Raw genomic sequence first — 26,206 nt, 5'->3', positions numbered from 1 at the left:
CAGCGCATAGTGGGGGTTCCTTGGGATATGGATGTGGATGCAGCCACGGAAGCTGTGATGGGATGGAGAATGAGACCCCCTGCACAGCAGCACAGCCTCTCCCTGCAAAAATGAATGGCAATCGTGATGCTGAGCCACCCCCAGGGAGCCACAATGCCACTACCCACAGGCAAATCCCTTCCCATCCCAAATTGTTTGCAGACAAGGTGCTGGGCAGAGCAGGAAATGACTGAAACAAAGCCATCTCATTTAAGTGATAATCTGAGGTAAAGTGGAATATCTGTGTCTCACAGTTCTAAAAATTGTTTAAATGATGTTACAAAATACAGTGTATCAAACATTTGTATTCTGTTACATATTTTACAGAGAGGTTTATTCTCTGGATAAGAACAATTTATGGGAAGGAAAGACTTAATGGTGTTTTTTCTTTGAAGTAGTAAAGGTGTTATCATTCATATATCAGACAAAATCTTTGCAATTTTCCAAAGTGCTCCTTAAGTTCTAGGGGCATCTTCATACTTGCTTCCTGCCTGCAACAGTGTCGAGAACCACGCAGCCACCACCATGTTCCTGCTTGGGTGCCTTTCACTGGTCATTTAGTTGATTTTTCTACTTTAATAGTATAGTTTTGAAAGCACTTTAGGTTTTACAGAATGAAAGGTGCCATAGAAAATAAGGGGTTGTTTATTCACTATGGTGTCTGGAGAATATTTGCAAGTGAAACAGAGGCTTGAAAAAAGTGTGTTTGATTGTCACCATGCCTATAAAATAATATTATTTGGGATTAATAACATTACTCCCTGCTAACATTCCCTCAAATGGAAGCAGAACCATCTCCAGTTAACCTCTGAACTATGCCTTGGAGAACAGAATGACTTTTCCACAAACCACATTATCCAGAATCGGCCTGTCAGGCCTTGGGAATGAGAAGAATGCCATCCACCTCAGTTATTACTAGAATTGTTTGCCTTTCTTTGCTGCTTTTTCCCTCCCCCTTCCCAGGTCTCCTGGCACAGGTCGTCGTGTGCGTGGAGGAAGTTTAAAATAGTGATTCGTTTGACAACTAGGCGTAGACAATTACCAGCACAGCATCTGAAGCGATAAGCCCTGTTATTCTGACAGCTTATTTACGTGGAGCCCAAGTGTTTGTGCTCTGAACACTGGAAATATTTATTCTAACGTAGTGCCTGTTTTGGGACAGGTTTGCGCTCCCGTCCGGGTTTCCAGGGTTCCGCTGCCCTCTCGTGGCACTCGCAGCAGTGCCAGGGCTGGAGCGCCCCGGCCCGCGCCGTGTCCCCCTCGCCAGCTGCGGCGATAGCGCAGGCGAGCGGGACACAACCACAGAACCCATCAGCCTGGAGAAGTCTCTGGGACGATCGAGTCCAACCTGTGAGCCAATACCACCCTGTCAGCTACGCCACGGCACCAAGTGCCAGACCCAGTCTTTCCATAAGCACCTGCAGGGAGTTACTCCGCCAGCTCCCTCAGCAGCCCGTTCCAACGGGAGCGCACGCGCGGGCCACGCCAGCCCGCCTCTGCCCCGAGCCAAGTTGTCCCCGCGCGGTCATCGCGAGAACAGCGTCACCACTCGCGAGGCTTGGGCAGCGCGCGGTTTTTGCTCTCGCGAGGCGGGCGGTGAGGCGGCGCGCGCGGGAGCGGGGCCGTGGCGGGGCAATGCCCGCCCGCAACTCGGGCAGCGGCGGCGGTGAGGGGCGGCCGCGGGGCACGGCCGGGGGAGACCGTGAGTAACTGTGAGTAACTGTGTGTAACCGTGAGTAACCGTGCGCTCGTTGCAGAACCGCTGGGAACCGAGATGGGTGAACAGGCTGAGGCAACGGTGATCACGCCGGCCATGCTGAAGGAAGAGGAGCAGCTGGAGGCGGCGGGGCTGGAGCAGGAGCGGCAGATGCTGGAGAAGGTGAGGGGCGGCCCGGGGGCGGCCGGCCCCGCCCGGCGGCAGGGATCTCCGCAGGGTTTGTCAGGGTGCCTGTGGGCCGGGGCTGTGCAGCTCCTTGGGTTTCAAAACAAACGTGAGGGGCTGATAAAGGCCGTGCTGTGGTGTATGAGTGCCTTTTGATCGTTCACCGGGCGCCTTAATTTTTGTTTTTGTTTTAAAGGCTAGCAGTGAGCTCTTGCACTTAGGTGGGAGCCTGCTGCATTTTATACGCATTGAAATTTGCAGTGAGAAGACTACATCTTTGCTTTTGTCGTTCTGAGCCTAAAAATGTGAAGTATAATGCCTATAAAGTGAGCTGATTTCAAAAAGGGTAGTAAGTTCGTACGCATTCTTTTGAATTTTTGTCTGAAACATTAAAGACAAACCTTTAATGGTTTTGTTTCTCAAGTGTACGTAACACTTCTTTCCCTCCTTGGTTAAAAAAACCTCACCAAACAAAGGGGGCTTGAATAGAGCTCTGCAGATCCTTTCCAGAATTCAGCCTGGTTATGTGTTTCAGTAGCAGCTATAGTTTATGCAGAGCTGATGAAGTCTAGCTGAGAAAGCCCAGCTAACAATGATCGGGTTGTGCCAGTCACTGGCTTGGTCGGCACTCCTGCTCTTCCCCACACACAGTTGTGCAGGAGCTGCCCGTGACCTGGCATTGCTGCCAGGAGAGGCCTGCATGTGCTCAAACTGAGGCATGTTTGTTTGTGTACTCCTCGGTTTGCCCCTCTTACAGGAAATAGGCTGCTTCGGGGAAGTGGTTCATCCCCACCGCAAGTGATGTAATCATTACTATGCTTCATTTCCCTCTTGCTGAGAATGTTTTCAGACGTTGATGTGAAGCACTGGTTGATACTAACCAGGCTGTTTTGCAGTGATAACACGGGAGCATGATGCTTCTAGACCTGTGCTGATAGTGTGAATGTAAAGTGGTGACAAAGAGTGGCACGTTTTTACCTTTTCAGTCAAAAAGGGGAAAAACCCGCTGTCATAAGGCTTGAAGGCTTGAGTCAAAAGGCATAGTGAGATGTCATTAGAGTTAAGTGCTGTTCATCTTTGAGTTTTCTTTTTTCCGCTTGGAATTTTTGAAGTTGGTCAAGGAAACAGTTCTTCAGTTTGACCAAATAAAAATGCTGTGTTCACTCCAATAAAAAGTAAGCAATAGCAGTTTGCTGAAAAAGTAGGTTAGCTTTACTTATATTCTCTCCTGGCATTGCCATCAAGAGTTGATCTTCCTGAGCTCAGGTACTTGTCATCTGAAGGTAAAAACCTGGACTGGGGAAAACAGAAGCAAAGGAAATCACGAGAATGAAATCTCCTCCCGCAGAGTAATTGTGGGGATAGATCTTCCTCTCTTAAAAGAACAAGGTGATTGCTACCTGTTTGGAATTACTTGGGGAAAACCAAGTTTTGATTTCTGGGGGCACAGACATTCTCCACCTTTTCAGTGTCTCACAGTTTGTCCCATGATTCAGGAAATATCCGATTTCCTTGCCTATCAGCGAATTTAGTTTCAGAAGACTCCCTTGTTTTTCTGTGTCTTAACGTGCCCTTCCCATGTGTTTGTTTTGAAGGCAGCAAGTAGATAAGCATCTTGTAAAGCTCTGCATCTTGCCTCTCTGGGTTTCTTTTGGAGATGCTAATTTAAAACATTTCACTCTACAACTACTGTAGACAGGTAGGGTGGGGGGTGGGGGGGTTGGTGTTTTCTTCCAGGTAACAAGCAGTAAGACAAGAGGAAACATCCTCAATTGAGCCAGGGGAATTTTAGATAAGACATTCTTGGGACATTTTCTTACTAAATGGGTGATCAAGCACTGATGCACTCTACCTGGAGAAGCGGGGAAGGAGGGCTCAAAAAGTGTGTAGATGTTGCACTTCAGAGGCATCCTTAGTTTAGTGATTTAGTGTTAACTTGGCAGTGCTGATTAATGCTTGGACTCGATGATCTTGGGTCTTTTCCAAACTGAATGATTCTGTGACTTGTTTGGTATCTCAGTTTTGCAAGCAGTGTTAGATGAATGCAGAAGGGTGAATGGTTTTTACTTTTTATGGGTGTCTTGATCCAAGTTTTAAAGAGTAATTTGCAAACTTCTAAATGCACAGCCCTGACACTAACTCAGCAGCAGTTTCTTTGAAAAGCATATGTGGATTTTGTAAGCAAAGTGAGCAGAAGTTACTGTTTTTGTACTGGGAGTTGATTTGAGCTCTGTAAAACTGTGTGATGGTTTTGTAGCTGTCTGTATATCTTGTTCTTCATGAGAAACTAATTTGGTGTAAATGTATGTGAAGGGATATAATTAGGGAAGCTATGCTGAAATTTGCCAGGTAGGGTATTTTTCCTCACAAATTTTGCAGACTACAAATAAACAGATTTCATTTTGCTCTAAATCTATGAAATGGAATTGAGGTATCTTTGAGCTCTTGAATGCTATGTGCTGCTATACTGGGGGTATCTACGGTGCATACGCAAGTGAAGGCAACCCTCAGTTACTTTGATCTTATAGCACATCATAGCTATGTGTGAGTCCATACAGTCACAAATCATAGATATGACAGCTGGAAGGAGAAGGCCCTGTGTGGGAGGCACTTGAGAGTTAATGCTTTTAACACAAAGAATGGTTCTTCAGTATAATCACAATTATATCTGTAAATGCTTGACATCTCTTTTTGTTGGCCAGGCTCGCACTTCTTGGGACAGGGAATCAAGTGAAATGCGCTATAAGAGGCTTCAACATCTGCTTGAGAAAAGCAACATCTATTCCAAATTCTTGTTAACCAAAATGGAACAGCAGCAGCTAGAGGTAGGTGTGTTCTTGTCTACAGTGGGGATTCTTAACATGCTGTCTGTTTGGGGTTTTTTTCCATCCAGTTTGAAGTAAAAATGTTTTTAAGATTGCATTTGTAACGGTAAAATGTACTGGAACCTACTGCATGGGAATGACATGATGCTTGAGCAAATGCTTGCACCTATCAGTGCAAAGAACTGATAGGAAGTTGAGTAGCCTGTTTGTGTTATTAACTGAAAGCTGCAGATGGGATGTACCTTCAGGATGCTAACTTAGGCCTCCCTCAAACAAATCGGTAAATTACAGTGATCTGAGGCCATGCAGTTCCCAAACTAGAGCTTCCATAAAACAGTGTTATGTGTCTTCTTTTTATCATGGGCTTCCTGGGCTGCTGAGTTCATGCCTAGCTTTGTCTTGTCTTTCTTAACTGTACCTTTATGGGCAAGCTTGCAAGATTTTATGCTTGAGAGGGAAAAGCATAAAACAACAACAAAAAAAAAAGCATAAAACAAAAAGCATTAAAGAACAACAGCATTTTCTGAGAAAGGATGCTGATAGACTGCAGGAACCTCCTCTCCAAAATACTTCTCTAGTTGAACTATCAGCTCAATTTCATGGTTATTGTATTGCTAGAATGTGTGTTTCAGTACTAATGCTTGCACTATCTGATAAATACCAAGGTCTTTTACTCTTTCTTCAGGATCCTTTTGCTTCCAGCAAGTAAAAATAGATTGAATGAAAATCTTAAGTTCTTCAAGATATGAAAGCACTTCTTTGTTAAAGGCATTCTAGGCTACTTAGATTGCTGTCTCTTCTGCAGTGAATGTGTAGTATGTAGAAGTTGGATAAATAGAGAACTTAGTCCAGTAGATGTAATCTTAAGGAGTTGGCAATTTGGAATATTTTTTAAATCTTTATAAATTACTGTATTTAAGTGTTTAAAGTATTTACTGACAAGCAATTTAGAGCAGTGGCACTTTATTTTCCAAATTCTGCTTTATTGTTTTAAACTACATCAGAACAAACTTAGTGGGGTTGCAAAAACAAAGTATAGAGTACATGGAACTTGGTATTAGCAATGTAGTCTATCACTTCTGTAGTGCAGAGACTCTTGTGGATATTATGGAAAGATAAGAATTGCATGTGTGGTTTTTATTTTATTTAGGAACAGAAGAGGAAAGAGAAGTTAGAAAAAAAGAGAGAGATGATGTTAAAATCTGCCAAGGTAAGATTAAGGGGCTACTTTATGACACTTTCTAAATAAAAGTCTGAGAAATTACAATGTTAGTTTTGATCAAGGTAAGTAAAATTAGTAAGTTTGATTGTCCAGTATTTGACTTGCAGGATCTATCTAATATACCATGTTTATTTTAACTGTAGTAGGACTGTTTGAAAGCAGTTAAAAATTGTATACCATGACAGTAATTTTTAGGGGATTGACTAGTTTTTGACTAGTTATTATTAGAGAAAATGGTTTCAGTTTGTCTTGTGGGGTTTTTTTGTTTTAGCAATGATTGCTTTGTTCAGCCAAAATAGTGAATAAGTAGCAAGAAAAAATAAGGAGGAAATTTTTTCTCTGTGTTTCTGGGAACTGTTTCATAGTAGAAATGTTTCAAGAAGCTTTCAAATGGTTGGAGTCTGATTACATCTTTTTATCTGTCATGGTAGTTAGAGATGCATAAGATGGTGACTCTCTTCCTATGGTTATTTTCTAGGGTCAAAACTCAGTTGATGGCAAAGAGGAGAAATCGGGTAATGTATTAGACTTTGTCTTTTTTCAGTACTGGTGGGTTTTATTTCCTTAATATTTTGTTCATTGTATAAACCCAAATATTATCTTATAGGTGCAAAAAAGAAGAGAGGAAGAGAAGATGGAACATACAACATATCAGAAATTATGTCCAAAGAGGTATGCCCTAACTGTACATAGGTTGTCTGGATTTTTGTAGCACAACTTTTAACTGGTGAGCCAATTTCTGTGACATCTATATTTTAGAGCACTCCATTCTCATATGTTGCTACCAGATATTATCCATCAGTAGTCTGTGACCAAAGGTCTATGTAACAGTGTTGTCACAGCTATAAAGGTTGGATACTCTTTGTTTTTTGTTGGATACTCAAGTCTTTAGGGGGGCGAGCTGTGAAGAGTGTACATTGCCAATTAAATTTTCAGCTACCCTTTGTAATTGAAATGTATTACCTGGTGTGTGGTCTTGTTTTAGAGTCACTTGTATGATTAGTGATATTGTATAGAAATCTTTTTAAAGTATATCCAGACTGAAAGACGAATGAAGAGATTACATGAAATGCAAATTACAGTAGCCTTTAAGGTTGTAAAGCACATAAGCATGTTTTTTTTCCTCATTTGTTTCCAGGAAATATTATCGGTGGCAAAAAAAAGTAAAGTGGAAAATCAGGTATGTTGACACATTATTACAGTTTAAGAGTGCTAAGCCCAAAGGGAGGGAGGGCTTTCTATACTTTGTAGTGTATCTCTAAACTTTACTTTCTGTAAACAGTTATTTATTATTATATAGAAATGTTATGTAGTAATATATAAAAATAATACACATTTTTAATATAAATTATATACTATATAATAAATATAAAAGTAAATTTATATAATATATTAAATTAAATATAGATTAATAAAGTATATAATATATAATAATCTATAATTATATTTATATAATATTATATACATCTAATTTTTATATATAAATAATCTTTATTTATTATTTACTAGTTATTGAAGTTCTGAATTAATGTTTAGAAAGGTGATATAAATGAATGCACTTAAATACTTATCTCAGAAATCCAAACTTTTAAATTGCTTTTTTTTGAAACTGAGTTTGAAGGTTTTTATAGATTGCTAGTAGCTTCAGAAATAAAGGAAATAGGAGTTTATTAAAAAACGTTTGTATTGGTGTTTAAGACCTTAAAGCAGTAATTTTTAAGCAGTCAAATGTGGAGATAACAGGTGTGCTTTTTTGCTTCTGTGGTTCAGAGCTGCATGCACAGTGTGAATTGCTTCCTGACATTACAACAGCTCACAGAAAAGAAAGCCCTTCTGCTTACAGAACATTGAATACCAGCTACATTGAATACCAGCCTCTCTGAGGAAGGTTTTTAGTCTATTTACTTTTATGGGTAGAAAATTATTAGCCAAATAGCTTCAATAGCTGTCACTGCCCTTGAATTCTAAAGAAAAGAATCTATAAAGTCTACTCTTGAGTTGACAGCTAACTCAGAAGAAGTCTCTGTCAGAGACTGAATACTTCACTGCACATTAAGGCTGTTGTAAATTGGGAAGAGGTATGTCTTAGCAGGCTTTGATCTATATTCCACTTGTGACATGTTCCTTGATTTTCCTTCTTCAGGATGAAAGCTCTACTGACAACCTGCATCCGGAAGACCTGCAGAAAAATGGAGACTCAAATAGTGTCATTAAGGACAGATTGTGTCAAGCTGTACGACACAGTGCCAAGCAATTTCTTGATCCAGTGCGAAAATTCAATGGTCAACCAGTGCCTTTTCAGCAGCCAAAGATTTTTACTGGTGGTGTAATGAGGTGGTACCAAGTGGAAGGCATGGAGTGGCTAAGGGTATGGATGCAGTTGAATTTAATCAGAATTGCTGCCGATTAAAAACAGGCTTGAAGGGGAAGAGACATTAGAAGTCTGTGATCATAGCTGATATGGGGAAGGTGAACAGGAGAGATTATTTTTGATCTTTCATGGTACAAGAATCTGGTGTTATGAGAAAGTTGTCAAACAGCAAATGTTTCGGTGTGGGAAGTATATTGATGTTTCTAAGCCTTTCTTTAGACTTTCTGGCTGATGTTCTCCATCTTCTCTTTTTGCATCTGTTTTCTTGTTCAACTCAACTCTCCTTACAAGAGGTTGTGAAAGCAGGAGGACTGTGCATCCTACTGAGAGACAGTCTTATTTTTCTCTCTCCAGGGCTTCAATACCTAGCCCAAAGGCCTGTTCCTTTGTAGGCTTGACACAGATGAATTTTCATTCTCTGTTTCTTGGAGTCTTAACAAGTAATATTAACACACTATGTTAAAAATGTTACATCTTTAGCCTCTGAAATAAGAAATGATAGGAACTTACCATCAAAATTACCCACATATACTTCAGCATGCAAGCCAAATTAAAAAATTTATAAGGGTCAAAACTAATTCCAATTCTGCTACTGATCTCATATTTCTATTAGATTTTTCCTTTCTGTTTTTCCTTCCTACAAGCACAGTCTGTTTGAACAGGCTTAGACTCACCCCTCAAGTAAGTGCCACTAAACCTGCTCACTCACTTCTGTTACTGGAAAGTGCCTAGTGAAGACAGGCCTAGGTAAAACCAGCTTCCTTAGTTGGGGCCTCTGTTATAATAACCTTTTTATGTATCTTTATTGAATAGTAGAGAGTGGCCAAAGAGCACTTCTGTGTCTTTCTGTTCTTTTGAGAGGTTTCTCTGTTATTTGTCAGAGTAGGAAGTATCTGCACAAAGAATTGCCTGGAGCAGGTGTCTGTGTTGGCCAGGAAGTTCACCTTTTTCTCATGGTGAGGTAGCTACAGGAGCAACATGCCTACAGAAGCTCTTTGATTACATAATACTGAAATGTCACCACAGTCATTTGGTCTTTTGGAGAGCAGAGCTAAGCAAAGTTTTGGAGCTGAGATGAGTAAAACCTTGGGTAATATGAGCTGTACTTGCAGTGTAAGTTCCTTCCGATGCAGCACTAAGTTCCTTTGATACTGTGCTGTTTTTTGTGCCCTAGTCAGGCACTTATTTGTCTAGGGGATGCATACATCTCCATGAGAATATCCGGCATTTACAAGATGCTTCTATTTATTTTTATAATAGAATCATCTTTAGCTGTAATATAAAATGGGCCTAGTAGAGAGTTTCCACAAGCGTTACATTCCTAAAGATTTTTCCAAATGTGTGATTATTATTTTGCATTTACATTTTTTTTCGTTTTTTTCTCTTTTTTTAATATGCAGATGCTTTGGGAAAATGGTATTAATGGCATTTTAGCTGATGAAATGGGGCTGGGGAAGACAATCCAGTGTATTGCAACAATAGCACTGATGGTGGAGCGAGGGGTCCCTGGTCCATTCTTAGTATGTGGTCCTTTGTCTACTCTTCCAAATTGGATGTCTGAATTCAAGAGATTTACTCCAGAGGTAAAAGAAATGAAGACTTTTCTTCTTTAGGTTTAAAAGCACAAAATGTTTAATTTCTATTCTAATTACTTGCCTTGGAACTTTATATAGAACATAATTTTAACTGTAGTTATTTGTGTGATTACTAAAAATTGTGCCATGATTTGCTGTGTATTTACAGCCCTCTTGTAAGAGATCTCAGTATTTCTACTGTCTCCCCATTAGCTTAAAATGGGCATTGTAGTCCTGACTTGTAACCTCTTTTTTCACAGATTCCTCTAATGCTCTATCATGGAGCTCAGCAGGAGCGTCGTAAACTGGTTCATAAAATTCACAGAAGACAAGGATCACTGCAAATCTATCCTGTGGTCATTACTTCCTTTGAAATAGCAATGCGAGACAGAAATGCCCTGCAGGTACACAAGTTCTCTTAGCCCTAGGACTGTGTTGTGCCTCAGTACTGATAGCAGTGCTTTTGAACGTGGTAAAAAAAACCCACATGCTGCCTGCACAGTAAGTTTCTTGCAGTAGCATGTATATTGGCTTTCACTTGTTTCCTTGGTAGTAGTAGCTCTGCATTTTAATGTTTTAAGTTCTTTCAACACCATTATTCTAAAAGCAGATAGTTAGAGCATACCTGGTCTTTGTTACCTTCCTGTAGATGATGGTTAAGGATGTTTAGAGTAAAAGCTCTACTTAGTGTATAAACATTGTGGTTAACATCCCAATGGTTGTTTCAGCAAGATGAACTTCTTGTAGAAATTTTGTTTTCTAACAAAAGCTTTCTAAAAGGCAGTCACCATGAAGCAGATGTGTGGCATTAACTGTTTGGGCTTAGCTCTATTAGTCTGGCAAAGTGAAAAACAATAAATAGAACTTTTGTAACAGGCACTCACTATCAAACAGTCTTATTAGTGCTTCTTAATTAATCTGACACCTGTTTTGATGGTATTAAGCTAAAATTTACTGAAATCCTTTATTTTCGTAGAGCTGCTACTGGAAATACCTGATAGTAGATGAAGGTCACAGGATTAAAAATATGAACTGCCGCCTTATCAGAGAATTGAAACGATTTAACGCAGACAATAAGCTCCTGTTGACTGGCACTCCCCTGCAAAACAACTTGGCAGAGCTTTGGTCACTGCTTAACTTCCTGTTGCCAGATGTGTTTGATGATTTGAAAAGGTAGGTTGCAGTGTGATGGTAGAAACTTTTTGTTTGTTCTGTTCGAGTGTTATTATTACTCTTTCATAATTGAACTTAGCATGTGAAGAGCTGTTTTATGGCCTGGTTGTAATTCAGTATGATAATTTGGTGGCAAAGGCTTTGAAATGTGTCTTGTCTCATACTTAGTTGTTTCAGAAAGGAAGGAATTAATTCTCATCTCCCTGGATACTGGAAGCTCAGCTGTGAGCTAAGACATGAACATTTGCCATGAGAAATGTTTTATCACGAATGCCTGGTGCTGCTTCATGATTCTCAAGGATCCTGGATGAAGCTGTGTGAGGCTGGCAGGCACAGGACTCATAGATCCTTTTCTGCAGCAGTAGGTGGTCAGGTGGCATTTCCAAAACAGTGTTTAGACTAATTTTTGGAAAAAGCTATAACCTAGGTGGAATATAATATATGATAATAAATATTCCAAGTAGTACAAGTACTTTTACAAGTCACATAAAACCTCAAGCTTCTGAATTGACAGGTATATTTCAGAAATTCCTCCTGTACACCTTCTGTTCATGGTGATGGATGTGCATGCTTTATTTTTTTTTTTAATCACAGGAAAGAGAAGAATAGGTACTGAAATAATGAAGAGTAATAGCTATTAAGTAAGCTATTTTTTTCCTTGCTTTGTTTTTACAGCTTTGAATCCTGGTTTGATATTACCAGCATTACAGAAACTGCTGAAGATATTATTGCTAAAGAAAGGGAGCAAAACATCCTGCATATGCTGCATCAGGTTTTCATTTATCCTTCATTTTGTATTTTTTATGATATAGTTGTAACATTGATTATTCGTGCCATGAAGTGTGTCAAAATCTTGTTTGTGATGCTGAATTCTGGTCTGAGGATTTTATTATGACACTTCTGGATTTAGACTTGTGGGGTGTTTTTTTCAATCTTTGCAGGACTTAGAGATGCTAAAGTAACAATATATCTCTTTGATAGCCGCTTGGAACTGAATTTAATCTAGTCAAACTTAATTGTAGCTACAGACTTCCATTCATCAAAAGATTTAATCAGTGTATTTATTTTGTTAAAAGATAGCTTTGAGGGAACTTATGTAACTTTTAAGTGTTGAGCAGAACACTTTTTGACATAGTTTTTTTTTTAGTTACATAATATGGCTGTCTTCAAATTTACACTTAAAGCTCTTTTTTTAAGAGAGTGTGTTGAAGTAAATGCTTACAGACTATCATTCTTCCATTATAAGCTACTAGTGAGGGATCTAAACTGCATCTTCCATGTATAATTGTTGATGACAATTTTATTTTGGTTAAAGGTTTTGTGCGTACTCAGAATTGAATTAAGAATTGATTTAAGAAGTACAACAAACAAAATTATCAGTTTTGTAATAAGATTACTTTCAGTCACTGGAATTTGTAAGAAAGGTCTGTAATGTAGTTAGTACTGCACTCCTACTAAGCACCTCAGAATTTTAAAAATGTCAATGGGTGTGTTGTTTCAGCACATCTTAGAACCAGTATGTGCTACCAGTATGGGTAGGCATGCATATTAAAAAACTAAATATATGTGCAAGTTAACTCTCTTTCTTTGAATTGGCAAAGTAACATTACATAGTGTAGGCCTGCTTCTGTGTTGTTGTCCTGCTTTCTTTTTTTAAACTAGCTGTGTTGGCAGCTTTGAGTAATTGTAGCATCTGCTTGCCATTTCAGATTCTGACACCTTTCTTACTGAGAAGGCTGAAATCAGACGTTGCTCTTGAGGTTCCTCCTAAACGAGAAGTTGTGGTATATGCACCGCTGGCAAAGAAGCAGGAAACTTTCTATACTGCCATTGTCAATCGCACCATTAGGAAGCTGCTTGGAAATAATGAGGTATCTATTGATAAGGATGTTAGAAATGTGCTTGCTTTTAATTGTTTGTATGGAAAACCATATTGGTACTGCTTCATTGCTGTTGTAACTAAACCTGCTTTTATTCTTAAATTTTTAGTCTTATCTATTTGTTACCTATTTCAGTGGGAGTTACTGTGATAGGCCTGTGGCACAGAACTGAAACGATATAAGTGTAAACGTGTTCTTGATTACTTGCAGCATGGGAGGGAAAAAACACTGTTTTCAGAGTTGACAGTTTCAGCTTAGAACTGGTAAAGTATGAATGGAGCTTTTTTAAATCAAACAGAAAATTTCAAAATATACAGTTGCAGACCTTTACAATTTGGCTGCATATTCTACATAGCCAAAATTTACACTGCTGACTCTAAGTAAGTGTTGCATGGTGCACATCACTGAGGCCTCTTTTCAGTTTTGAGAATTCGTGGGTTCAGACCTTTGATTCTGAAGCTGGCTGCTGTTGATGGCAATGTTCTCATTCCCCAGGAAGAAGTAGTTGAATTGAGCTCTACAGGCCGACCAAAACGCCGTAGTCGGAAAGTGGTTGATTATTGTGAAGAACATAATTGTTCATCTGATGACTTGGAAAAATTAATCAGCAAAATGCAAGAGGAAGTAGAGCAAGAGAGGTGCCTGTCTTGAAAGATTTTTCTTTTTCCCTGTAGTGTCTATCTCCCTCTTAATTTGCTTCCGGAGCTTTGTTTACTGAAATTGATCAGGAGGAAAGGCATTTAGTTATTTACTATGCTTGTAGCTTTATGGTTTGTTTCTTTGATGTTACTTGGTATTCACTGAGCCTTGATAGCTCTGATTATTGTACCATGACTCACTGGCTCGTTAGTGTTACAGTTAACTTCAGGACACTGTTGTGGTTTAACCCCAAGCAGCAGCCAAGCACCACACATCTGCTCACTCAGAGCTCCATCAGTGGTGTTGGGGAGAGAATCAGAAGGGTAAAAGCTGGAAAACCTGTGGTTTGAGATAAAGACAGTTTTATAGGGAAGGCAAAAGGTGCATATGAAGCAAAGCAAAACGAGGAATTAATTCACTGCTTCCCATGGGCAGGCAGGTGTTCAGCAATCAGCAGGAGAGCAGGGGCCCCATCACACATAACAGTTGCTTGGAGAGATATAACACCATCACTCCAAATGTCCTCCACTTCATCCTTCTGTTGGTTGCTCTAAATTGGTTGAAAGTCCCTTGGGCATAAGGAAAATCTTCAAGTTGAAAAGTGCTTGTCTTGCTAGATTTTTATTCTAGTCCAGTGTAGCCTGTGAGAACAGACAATTAAATCTATGGGTTAGATTTATGGTATGCACGGATCATATGGTATCATGGATGTTGGAGACAGTACTTAGGCTCTAGTTCATGTAGAAGAGCTAAATAGCTGTATTCATAGTGATTCCTGCAATGTGGCCAAATTGGGATAGGCAGAGAGCTGATTCTGGAACATCTTAAGTATTGCTCCCCAGGAAGTATGACCATGTGGTCTGGTGAGGGCTTGCTTCTGTTCCCTTTTCTGCTGGGTCACTTGTACAAGTACAGTTCTGCTACTTATTACTACTGACTGCTCTTTTATATTTTACATCAATAATGGCAAACAGTTATGCCTTCATTGCCAAGTGTGGCACTCTAAGAAAGTTTTGTCTGGTAATAGCTTTACAAACTAAGGGATTTTGAGGACGTCACATGTCACAGCATGTGATTCCATTGCTTGATTTTGTTGTAGGGTTTTTTTTCTCTGAAATATTTGTAGTATAAAAAGGGGACACTTTCATTACTTATAAGATGTTGTATCTTTTCAAGGCCAGTGGTAGACATGAGCATTCCCATGGATTCTGAGGTGAACCTTAAACTGCAGAATATTATGATGTTATTGAGGAAATGTTGTAATCACCCCTATCTTATTGAGTATCCTTTGGATCCTGCGACACAACAATTCAAGGTACACATTTTAAAAGCATTAGAGAAAATTTATTCCAGGCATTAAAAAGCAACAGACTGGGAGCTGATGGCAGTAAAGAATGACCTTTTCCACATGTTTAGCATACACCTCCTATTGAATTTCAGCAGTATACTGAATCATTATGTGAAGTTTCCTGCAGCAGCAGTTGCAGGGACCTGTTCAGCTGCTGTGCCCATTCAGCCTTTGCACAGTGGTGCCGTGGTGCTCCTCATTGTGACAGTGCTCTTCTCACTGGTGGAGAGTTACTCATTCAAAGAGTCACTGGCTTCCATTGACTCCAGGTGCTTTAGGGGCTGCCTCAAGGTCTCCTCACCAACCTTGGTGCACTGTTCATGAAGTAAATTGTACATGCTGCAGGAGGTGCAATGGTAACATTTAAGTGTGAGTTGTTGAAGAACTGAACCAAGTACAACAGAGTCATCTGCTCAGAGAATACAGCATCCTTCCTCCAAAGGGAAAAAAATCCAAGTTATATCACAAAGGCCAGCTGGTAGTTTAATCTACACAAAGCAGATGGAAATACAGGAAAGTATGAAATAATTTTAATTGAAAGAATCTTGAAGAACTGGAAGTTGTTTGCACATTATAAATGTAGATGTAGATTTGTAGGTATGTGTAGTCATGTTTCCTATTTGGCAAGTGATAACAGAGCCTGCTGTACTCCAGAGTATGCTGTTGAGGTGTATCACTGTAAAGTCAGTGCATAGAAAACAGATTCCCCAGTCAGGGAGGTGAGAGAAAATGAATGTGTAGAAAATTGAGATTGTTTAACAGCTGACACCACCCACAGGAGTTAGTGCTTGCCCAGGAAAATGTATTCATAATTACCACAGTGGCTACTGTATGTTTCAGAACTTAGAAGTTTCTATATCACTGCTCCTAGCCCATGGTGTGAATTAGATCTAACAAGCTCTCTTGAAAAGAGGTTTAAGGCAGCAGTGTGAAAACTTGCTGTAAACTTACTGTTTGGCTGATGTGTTAATGACTTGTTCAGTGGTGCCTCTCTGTGTCCAGTAGGTGGAAGCCTTGTGCCTTAATTGCAAGCCGAGAAAGAAACAGCAGCATTATTCCATGAGGAAAAATTAACAGCATGAGGGTTTTCCTTCCAGAAATGGGGTGAAAACTAATTAGTTAAAAAAAATAATTATTTGGGCGTATGAAATGGTGGGGTCTGATTTAGTTTCATTATGATTTAAGTGATTCAATGTTGTTTGCTAAAATTAACATTACTTCCAATATTATGGCTTTTAGTTAAGAAAACAGTGCACACTTGTTTCAATGAGATTTCGGACAGTTTTTGTTGATGTTTCTGAGTTGGGGAAGCCATTGGTCTCCTTCTGTCCTAGTATATGATCCCCTCTTTCCTGTTCCAAGGTTGATGAAGATCTAGTAAAGAATTCAGGCAAGTTTCTACTCTTGGACCGAATGCTTCCAGAACTTAAAAAGAGAGGACATAAGGTAACGCTGAAAATTATTGGAGGGATGAGATACAGTCATGTTCTTGTGAACAAAAAATGTTATTAAGGAGTTTTTCTGATTTTGTAGGTCTTGTTGTTTTCACAAATGACTATGATGCTTGACATTTTGATGGATTACTGTTACCTGAGAAACTTCAAATTCAGTCGATTGGATGGCTCTATGTCCTACTCGGAGAGAGAAGAAAATGTAAGTAGATGGACATGCCCTGTGAGCACTCCAGCAAATTCTGCTTTTGCTGTGACACTGGGATATGATTTTGCACAGCACTTTGCCTTTAATAAGCAAAACACCTCTATGCTGAAAACTGTCTTCTGCCTTAGTATCTGTGGCTCAGAAATACTGAAGCAGTAAAGTGTGCTGCTGCGTATTACCTTGTGGTATGCCTAAAATGCAGTGCTTCTTAAAACCTCTGACAGCTTGTGTTGTATTTTCTAGGTTCCTATTTTTAAACAGGTCTCTCAAAATAAAACATTAGCCATGTTTTGTTTGGTCCATCTACTTTTTTTAATAGATTAAATCTTTTCCAGATGCATCAATTTAATGTTGACCCTGAAGTCTTCCTGTTCTTAGTGAGTACAAGAGCTGGAGGCCTGGGCATTAACTTAACTGCGGCAGACACAGTTATCATATATGACAGTGACTGGGTATGTTGACAGATTGTTAACCTAGTGATATGTGTCAAAAAATGCTTTCTCTTGCTGCTTTTGATAATAGTTTACAAACCTATTATGGTATACACCAATCCTGTAACTTTAATGAGTTGTTACATGAAGGTAATAGTAGCATGTGTAAACATTTTGTGTGTGAAATAATACAGCCTCATTTGAAAAGTCCTGGGTTACTGAATACAGCATTAGAGTTGATTTCTGAGTTTGCCCCCAAGTTACCAAAAGCAGGATTTTTTTTTGTGTTGTCAATATATTTCCTTTTTTTTATTACTTATATTTGAGTGTAGCTGGACCTTTTATGGATTCCCTGTTTACAACAGCTGCCATGTTAGTACCAGCTCCATGATTTTCCTCTGTGACATGCCACATGTATTTTAGCTAGCTAGGATTCTGGTGCTTCTTTAAGTGTAGAGGCTGGGAAAAAGAGAGGTGTGGAAGGAAGCGACTGAGAACCCTCTGCATTTTCACTTTATTTTAGTAGACAGTGCTGCTGTTTTCAACTTTAGAAATGGCTGAAAACCTTTAAAATACTTTTCCTTATCCTCCAACAAATAAACCCAACACAAGCCTACAAGCAAAATGATCACCTGAATCTGTCATATTAGCTATGTCCATCTGTAGAAAACCTGCAGCATATGGTGCAGAAGCAGTCCAGGCTGGTTGGGTTTCTCTGCCTGTGCAGCTACAGCAGCAGAGCTTGCCTTGGATAAGCTTAAGAGTCAAGAGGGGTAGAGTTCTATTATACCACGTCTCTTCTGCTTCCATGCTGACTCTGAGCTCCCCATTAAAAATGCTACATCTGTGCTATGTCCTTTAAAAAAAGGATAATGGCATAACTAAATTGTTACTGATTTATTTCTTTATCTGCTCAGAACCCCCAGTCAGACTTACAGGCCCAAGACAGGTGTCACAGAATTGGTCAGACAAAGCCAGTAGTTGTTTATCGTCTTGTGACAGCAAATACTATTGACCAGAAGATTGTGGAGAGAGCTGCTGCCAAGAGGAAGCTGGAGAAGCTGATTATCCATAAAAGTTAGTATCTTTCTCTTAGGACTTCATGTCAGCATGTGTTGCTTCTTTAAATCTCAAGCTGTAACAAATTTCAGTATCCTGTTTGCCTCTGTCCAGTGTGTTATAACCACAGAAGTCCAGTCCTGTTTGAAAAACTGGCCATTGCTAAATGGAACAATAGTCCTTGGGTTGATGCACAGAACAATGGTGATTCTTGTGGTATTTTTGATTATATGGCTTGTCATACTCAAAAGTTCTTAGAATGTGATTGCTTTGAAGTGTCCCTTTCAGGGATGAGTTTTTCTTGTACAGATCCAATAGGAATACTGCTTTGCTTCTATAGCTAATTCTGTTGGTGACATTTGGACTGTAGCTCCTTATATAGAGCAATTTCCAAACAGAACTGCAATTCTTATAACTTGGCTTCTGAACAATAGCTAGTTTTATATTAAACTTCTGAGGAGATTAGAAACTTTTCATCGTTCTTGTATACTTACATTGAGGGGGGAAAAAGCCTTTTCATGAGGGCATAAAGTGGCAAAGAGGCCACACCTCTGTCTACAGCACAGTCAAGCCTAAGCTGTGGTTTGCCCCTGGTTCTGAATGTTGTTAGCTATTTGTTAATTATATTTATTTATATAATAAGTATTTAATTATTTTATTCTAGCAGTAGCCTTTTTCTTTGTAATGTTTTTGCAGTGCTGTCTTGGTGTGACTGCCAGGGCTGTTTCTTTATAGGCATATTATTGACCAGTATACTTTCTTGGTTTGGTTTGGTTTGGTTTTCTTAATGATTTGGTAATGGTCCAAACTGAAGTTAAAACCCAAAGCAGTGAGATGAGCACAGAATGAGCTCTAATAGATGACTGCTATGTACTAAGGCAGCACTGGAGACTGAAACTACTTGTACTGGGAGGAAGCTAAGTGTCAATGCCTTCACTTTTGCAGTAAGTTCAATATTTATCTTGGCATCTGTTGGTGTATTAAATGTATATCTTGCAGCTTAGGTAGGGGTGTCACTTCAGGAACCTTTGGATTTATTGTGTAAATGTAAAGCTGATGTTATGGATCCTGTTACTGTGAATATCTGAAGCATGCTGGAACTTTGGAGAAGTAAACGAGGAAGGAGTATCACAAAACTAACCATGTAGGGTATATACAGTACAAATACTAGAATTTAAGAACTGGAATTTGTTACAACAGTGATTTTTTTGGCTTTCCATCTTGTGCTTCTGTTACATTGAAGAAAGTTGCTTAGAGGCTGTATTTTTCTTGTATTCTTTTTCTCTATTATGGCAACGTGAGACCTGCACAGCACTAATTTAATACCATATGGTTTGTGAAACTCTGAAAGCTGAAGGAGAGAGACAGCATCACTAATAACACATGAAGGGACCTGGAAACATGTGTGTCACTGCTGTAGGTGTTAAGGGGGGAGAGAATCCTATAGCTCAGACTACTCTGGAACTTGAATCTGCTTTGCACTTCACAGACAAACTCAAGAGTTCTTGAAGGGAGATGGGAAAGGATGTAGGGAGGATTTCTGAAACCAAGATACAGGAAGGAAGATCAGTGTGATGAAAGGAACCAGTGTAGACACATATTAATAAAATGGGTGCTTATGTTAATAAAAACAGAGGAAATTTGGCACAGAACAGCAAGTCTTGCCAGTCTTCTTGAAATGTGTAAGACTGAGCTTGACTTCATCCATGCTCAGCTTTGATTAAGTAATAATCTTGTGTAATATTATTTACAGCTGGACTGACATCCAGATTTGCTGTAAATATAGTCTCAAAAAAGCAGCCTATGTCAGGGGTACTATTTTGTCATGTCTGTCTATTTCATTAAACTGAGGCTGTTCTCTCTGCAGACCACATCTTTCACATTTTTCCTATCTTGTGGTTAATACTACTTACTTTGTTTTAACCAGCTTACAATACAAAGGGAACAAACTTCAGCATCCACCATCTAACTTTATTTACAATGCTTTTACTGTAAGTAGAACTAATGGCTATTGTGCTCTGTGTGCATGTGGGCATGTTGAATTGGTATTTCAATCAGTTCTTCTTCACACTACATATATATATCTACATACATGCACATTATAGAAAGTGAAAGGCTTGCATGCAAACCTTCATGTGCCTCTGAGTCCATCTCTCTTAGTGTAAGGTGTGTTTATCTGAGGGCTAAAACAATGAAACCTAGCATTAGTTTTGATATTCAGCAGTAATTTGTTCCAGTCTCTGTGTGCTTTCTTAAAATTTATTCTTTCTACAGATCAGTTTAAAGGTGGAAAATCTGGTCTAGCACAGTCAAAAAGCTGCCTGGACCCTCAGGAATTAATAGAATTACTGAAATCCAGAGACTATGAGAGGTATGCAGATTTCATATTTTCTTGGACCATGAGTTTGTAACTTGCAAGCAGCTGTCAAATGCTCTCTTGTCTTATGAAATAGTATGTGGATCTTCATAGAGGAAAGAATGTCCTAGGGATTTTGCTACATGGGAAAACTGACTTCAATGCAATACGAGCATGCTTTTGTCTGTATTGAGAGATTATTTGTTCTTTAACAGGGAGATTAAAGGATCTAAAGAGAAAGTAATCAGTGATAAAGATCTAGAGTTACTTTTGGATAGAAGTGATCTTATTGGTAAGTCTGAGTTTTCATGTTTTCTTTATTCTGTTTAACAGCAAATTCATACTTTGTAAGAGTCTTTGTATGTAGAAAGCTGCCATAGCTTCATTTCCCTACAGCTGTGTTATCTGTTTGACAAAGGACCCTTTGGTCCCTTTGTTGACATTTTCAGTATCTTTTGCTGGAGAAGAAATAACAGAACTTAGACAAAAGTATTCCAGAAAACCCATTCAGGCATCCTGTGCCCTGAGCATACTGTGAATGACAAGCATAGATTAGGAGGTGTTCTGCAAAGCAGCTTTCAGGGAGAGTTGCTGTAATTGATCAAAATACAAAAAAATTTTTCTCAGGAAAGATATTTTCCAGAAAACTTAAAAGCATACTTTGATACTGTCATAATTCAAAATACATTTATCTAACATTGTCTAACATTTTTTGGGGAAAGAATTCAAGTCTAACATTTGGAAGAAAGAAATCAAGCTTGTCAGAGTTCCATGGCTTGTCAGTGGATCAACTATTTAGCAAACCCCAATCAAACCAGAACTCTTTTTTGAGGTTGTCTGCAAATTCTAGTGCTTGATCAGACCAAGATGTTATTGAAAAAAGCCCTTAACTTTCCAGAGAGGAAAAAATCTTGTCCAGTTCATAGATCTAGAATGCTTTTTTATGTTAAATAGATTTAGAATGCCTTGCTTCCCTTAGCATCTTTAACAAAACAAGACTCCAAGCATAGATACAGGAAAAGAAACCCCAGTCAGTACAGAATTAAGAAGTAAAAATTTTAGCCTTAAATAAGTATGCTGTGTGTAGTTTGTGAAAAATGAATTTGCCTTATGAAACGTGTCCTATATTTTAGATAACTTAGGAAAAAAATAATTAAGGCATTGTTCTATAAAACTGCTTATTTCAGTTAACTGACTGATAATAGAGAAAATTATTCCTGGTGAATGGGTAATAAGGCCTATATCTTTACAACTTCAGGCTGTGAAACAATCTGATTTCTCTTTCCAAGTTGAAAAAGGTGCTGTTTATCTTGTGCTATTAGTGTGCAACATATTTATTGTGATTGCTCTTTTTTTCCTTTGCTGTGCTAATCAAAATTAATATAACAAAGTTGTCAAAAAAAGTTAGATACTAGTCTGGCATCATATACTGAATATTTGCTGTAGCTAACTGCAGTTAGTGCTTTAGAAACCAAAATGCCAGCTCCCACCCTGGTAAGCCATAATTATTTATAGAAATATAATACTTTTTCATTAGCTTAATATTCACTGGAAGGGCAACAAAGTGATTGCGATTGCCAGGAAAACAAGTTTTCAGGTCTTTGAATTTTTGGAAAGAATATTACTTACTAGAGCTGTAACTTTTTATTTCTCCTGGTAATTTCACTAAATAGGTTTTCTGGGTATTTTTTTTCAGGAAAATGAGACTAGTTCAGGCAGCTTTTAAAACTGCTTTTCTTCATTCACATTTAGCCAGAGACATTAGAATTTTTTTCTAAAAAGATACAGGTGAAAAATATTTTCAAGCATAAACTTCTAGTAGCCAGCTGTTTGAAGCAATATGGTGAATGAAGGAGCAATATGGTTTTATCAGCGTGATAAGTCTGCAAAATGGTTTTTTCAACTTGTTTTTCAAATCTCTTTTCTACTACACCTGTTATTGTTGACCTTTGATTTGTTTAAATCTTAGATCAAATGAAGAGCTCTGAAAAAATGAAAAAGGAAAAAATGGGTGTCTTCAAAGTCCTAGAAGAGTCATCAGAGTCCAATGCAGAATGTGTGTTTTAATGTGCAAATGTGGCCTCTAAGTAGTCTTTCAGATCTTTCAGAGATGTCACTTACGCTTACTGGTCCTTGATGCTGACTTTCCTTAAGGCCTTGTTCAAATCCCTTGTGTTCTTCCAGTGAATTTTAACATGTTCTAGAGTGTAATGCAGGTGAATAGTTGTAGCTTTAGTAGGCTTTCATAAAGAAGTAAGGAAATGAGCATGTTTCACAATTGCAGCTAGTTCTTGTGCTCAGTGGTATAAACTGGCAAATTTGTTTAAAAAAATCTTCCTGTGGAAGTCCTAAACCCGTTTTTTGGTTGTTTTTTAAAGTATGCTGTCAATTATAGTTTTATTTGGGGGAGAACGTGCGCCTTTGTTAAAGCCATTTGTGTAGCTTCTGTTTTTAATTTTTGCAAATTATTTTGGTTAAATAAATATCTGTTTTGTTCTAAAAGTCTGTGGATTTTGGCTTCTTAAACAGGCAAAGCTAATCTTGTGTCCATTAATTCACAGTTTCCTACTCATTTAGCACTTTAGTGAATGTCATACATTTGAAGAAAAACAAACTAATGCCACACAACAGCAGAGAAACACCCACACACAAACTGAACAAAAAAAAGAGAAACCAAAAAGCAATGAGCCTAAAATAGCCTAAATCTTTCTGGTGCAGACATTACTTCTGTATTGACTGCTGGTCAGCTGAGTTGCTCATTTGAAGCAGGTGCAGGGTGCTACAAAGCTGATGAAGAGTCTGGAGCAGAAGTCCTGGGAGTGACTGAGGGGTTAGCCTTGAGAAGGGAGACCTTATCACTCTACAACTACATGAAAGGAGGTTGTAAGCTGTTGGTCCCTTCTCCCAAGTAACAAGCAATAGTACAAGAGGAAATAGCCTCAGGTTCCATTAGGAAAGGTTGAGATTGTATGTTAGGAAGTTTCTTCACTAAAAAAGTCAAGCACTGAAACAGGCTGCCAGGGGAAGTGCTGGAGTTACCATCCCTGGAAGTATTTAAAAGATGTGGATGTGGCATTTGAGGACACGGTGTAGTGGTAGATTCAGCAGTGCCATGCTAATGGTTGGACTATCTCAAAAGTCTTTCCCAATGAAATTATTTTATGATTTTAAGTTGAAAGCCTTTGCTGACAACTCACTCCTGTAGGTTAAATATACATGCATTATCCTTTACCCCTTGACTGCCCTTCTCTTCCCACAAAGTACTCCTTGGCATTCACACATTCTGCACTTTCCCCTTCCAGAACTTCCCTTCCTTTCAGTTACCTTCATTACTTCACTGGACACAGCACTGGATGAATCAGGCAGCTTTTAAAGTTTCAGCTGTGGTTTGTGAAAATGTCTCTTAGGTATCATTTAAAAGCTGCAGTCATGGAATTGCAGCTGGAGCTGTTGCAGTTGTGCTCATTGACATGGCATAGATAACAGAAAAACCCCCCTTTACCAACTCAGACTTCAGAAACCAGTTTCCATTCACTTTATCATCATTATTACTCTGTTGCCTTGATATAGAGAGGGGAATCTTATAGTAGCAAGAGATGTTTATACTTACCTCTGAGGGAACAGATAAATCTGTTAATGAGTAAGCTGGCTTTGACCTTTGCCTGGTGAAAGCCCCATTTTGTTGGCAATTGCTGAAGACAAACATTTAAAAATTTTCTGTTCAGTTACTTATTAGACTGAGTAATGCAAAGTCCAGCATGTGCTGTCTCCACGTTACGTTCACACTGTGCTTCACTTCATGCATCCTTTAATTCTAGTGAAGAGCTACAAGATTTAGTAATCAATGATTGTGCTGGCTTTGGCCGGGGCAGAGTTAGTTTTCTTCCCAGTGTCTGGTAAGGGCTGTGTTTTGGATTTGTGCTGAACACAGGGTTGATAATACAGAGTTGGTTTTGTTACTGCTGAGCAGGGCTTACACAGAGCCAAGGCTTTTTTGCTTCTCCACACCACTGAGGAGTCTGGGGGTGCATGGGGGACAGGGAGGAGACAGAAGCCAGGACAGATGGCCTGAACTGGCCAAAGGGATATTCCAGACCAGATAGCACCATGGTCACTGTGAAGGAAGGAGGAAGGGGAGATGTTTGGGGTGATGTTGTTTGTCTTCCCAAATAATCATGGTGCACAATGGGGCCCTACTCTCCTGGAGATGGCTGAACACCTGCCTGCCCATGGGAAGCAGTGAATTAATTCCTTGTTTTGCTTTGCTTGTGTGTGTGGCTTTTGCTTTCCCTATTAAACTGTGTGTATGTCAACCTAATCTTGTTAAAGACTTAATAAGTGACAGCTGCTCCCACACAGCCTACATAACTTTTGAAGACTGATCTACCTTGCTTAACCTTCAATATGGTGCAAAATCAAAGTAATTGTTGTTAAAAGTGACAGATTGTGCTTTGTGCTGCGCTGCCCATCTTCATGAGAGTCCCTCTGGCAGGACGCTCACCCACTCAAACTGCCCAACACACTTCACATTGGAACCTTCTATGTGCTCCTACATTATTGATAACTTCTAAAGCAGGCAGCTCAGTGTGGTTGCAAGGCATGAGTGACACTGTTTAACCTATTTTGTTATTGTTGACAGATTGCAGATGCCAACTGTTTAACTCCTGAGGAATCTGGAAAGTCAGACTACAGTGAACACTGCAGTTGTCAAATATTTTGCCTTGCATCATAAAAGATAAATATGTTCCTTTTCTCGGCCAGCCACAGCAGAGTGATCAAAGTCCTCAAGTAACAAATAGGAACTTCCTCACCTAACCCATTCCCTCGTGAATAAATTAGATCAACTCTGGTATCCACATTAGAAAGCTACACTTCCAGAGTAGTCCACAAATCTTTTCTAGTCCCCAACTCCTGTGTCAAGCCCCTTGCAGTCAGTTTTCCCAGCTGTGCTGCCAGCCTGGCTGCAGGAGCTCGGGCAGAGCACGTGGCCCTGCACAAAGCAGGGCTTGTCACCCGTTTGCAGTGCAGCACTGGGTGGGAGGGCAGGGAAATGTCAGGAGTGGGTCAGGCTCTAATGCCTTTGCCCCCAAAATCAAGAGGTTTTCTGGAATAAACACTATTTTTGCTGACAGATGTTTATGTACAAAATCATGTAGTGACTTTGTAGGCACTGGAGGGCTGATCCCAGGCTCTGGGGCTGGACACAGTACTCCAGATGGCCTCAGCAGCTGGCATTTTCCTGGGGGAGCCCTGAGCCCCCAGCCTGCTGAGAAAGCAGGTGGTGTGGAGCAGCCACAGTCCCACCACGGGGGAGGAGAGTTGGTTCACAATACTGCCAGAGCACTTTGTGCCTACATGGTCACTCCACCCCTGCAGGTCTCTGCTTCCCACTAACGCACTGGCCTATTGTGCAGTCCCTCCTGCCAACTTTTTTTTATGTAAGTGTGCTGTGGAGAGGAGAGGATTAACCCCCAAAAGCAGTAGTGTGGGGAGACATCATCCCAGCAGGAAAAAAAATCCCTCCACTCTCACCTTGAAAAAGAGCTGCTTGTGTTACTACCTGGAGTTTGTGCTGATGTGTGCCAGCGGCCCAGAGAAGCCACGCTTTTCCCAGAGATGATCCAAAGTTTGCTGGTTGAGCTATGGCAGCCTCACTTGATTGTCTCTGCCCATAGAGGGAGCCTGAATGGATGAACTAAATTCAGCTCGGTTGGTGAATTAGTCCCCTGCCCAACTTGCCCAAAAGCT

General features: G+C 39.5%; 1 protein-coding gene across 3 annotated transcripts; it reads left to right on the top strand.

The window, feature by feature from the left end:
• Nucleotides 1-1,619: 1,619 nt before the first annotated feature.
• HELLS (helicase, lymphoid specific) lies at nucleotides 1,620-22,963 on the top strand. 3 transcript variants are annotated; one of them, XM_015633649.2, is made up of 22 exons: nucleotides 1,620-1,705; nucleotides 1,797-1,918; nucleotides 4,624-4,746; nucleotides 5,897-5,956; nucleotides 6,447-6,483; nucleotides 6,576-6,640; nucleotides 7,107-7,148; nucleotides 8,112-8,336; nucleotides 9,740-9,922; nucleotides 10,174-10,317; nucleotides 10,890-11,086; nucleotides 11,762-11,858; nucleotides 12,796-12,957; nucleotides 13,462-13,604; nucleotides 14,782-14,920; nucleotides 16,316-16,399; nucleotides 16,487-16,606; nucleotides 16,948-17,064; nucleotides 17,961-18,120; nucleotides 20,377-20,473; nucleotides 20,674-20,750; nucleotides 22,428-22,963. In XM_015633649.2, exons 1-22 carry the CDS (start codon nucleotides 1,675-1,677, stop codon nucleotides 22,523-22,525), a joined length of 2,523 nt encoding a protein of 840 aa, XP_015489135.1. In that variant the 5' UTR covers nucleotides 1,620-1,674; the 3' UTR covers nucleotides 22,526-22,963. The 3 variants fall into 3 exon arrangements, 2 of the variants coding, with proteins under 2 accessions (XP_015489135.1, XP_015489136.1); XM_015633650.3 differs by lacking the exons at nucleotides 20,674-20,750; nucleotides 22,428-22,963 and adding an exon at nucleotides 20,030-20,093; XR_004498106.1 differs by lacking the exons at nucleotides 17,961-18,120; nucleotides 22,428-22,963.
• Nucleotides 22,964-26,206: the final 3,243 nt, after the last annotated feature.

Source organism: Parus major, chromosome 6 (assembly GCF_001522545.3).
Source record: "Parus major isolate Abel chromosome 6, Parus_major1.1, whole genome shotgun sequence".
NCBI lineage: Eukaryota > Metazoa > Chordata > Aves > Passeriformes > Paridae > Parus > Parus major.
Note: the sequence above shows the minus strand (reverse complement) of the source record. Positions and strands in the feature narration are given on the sequence as shown.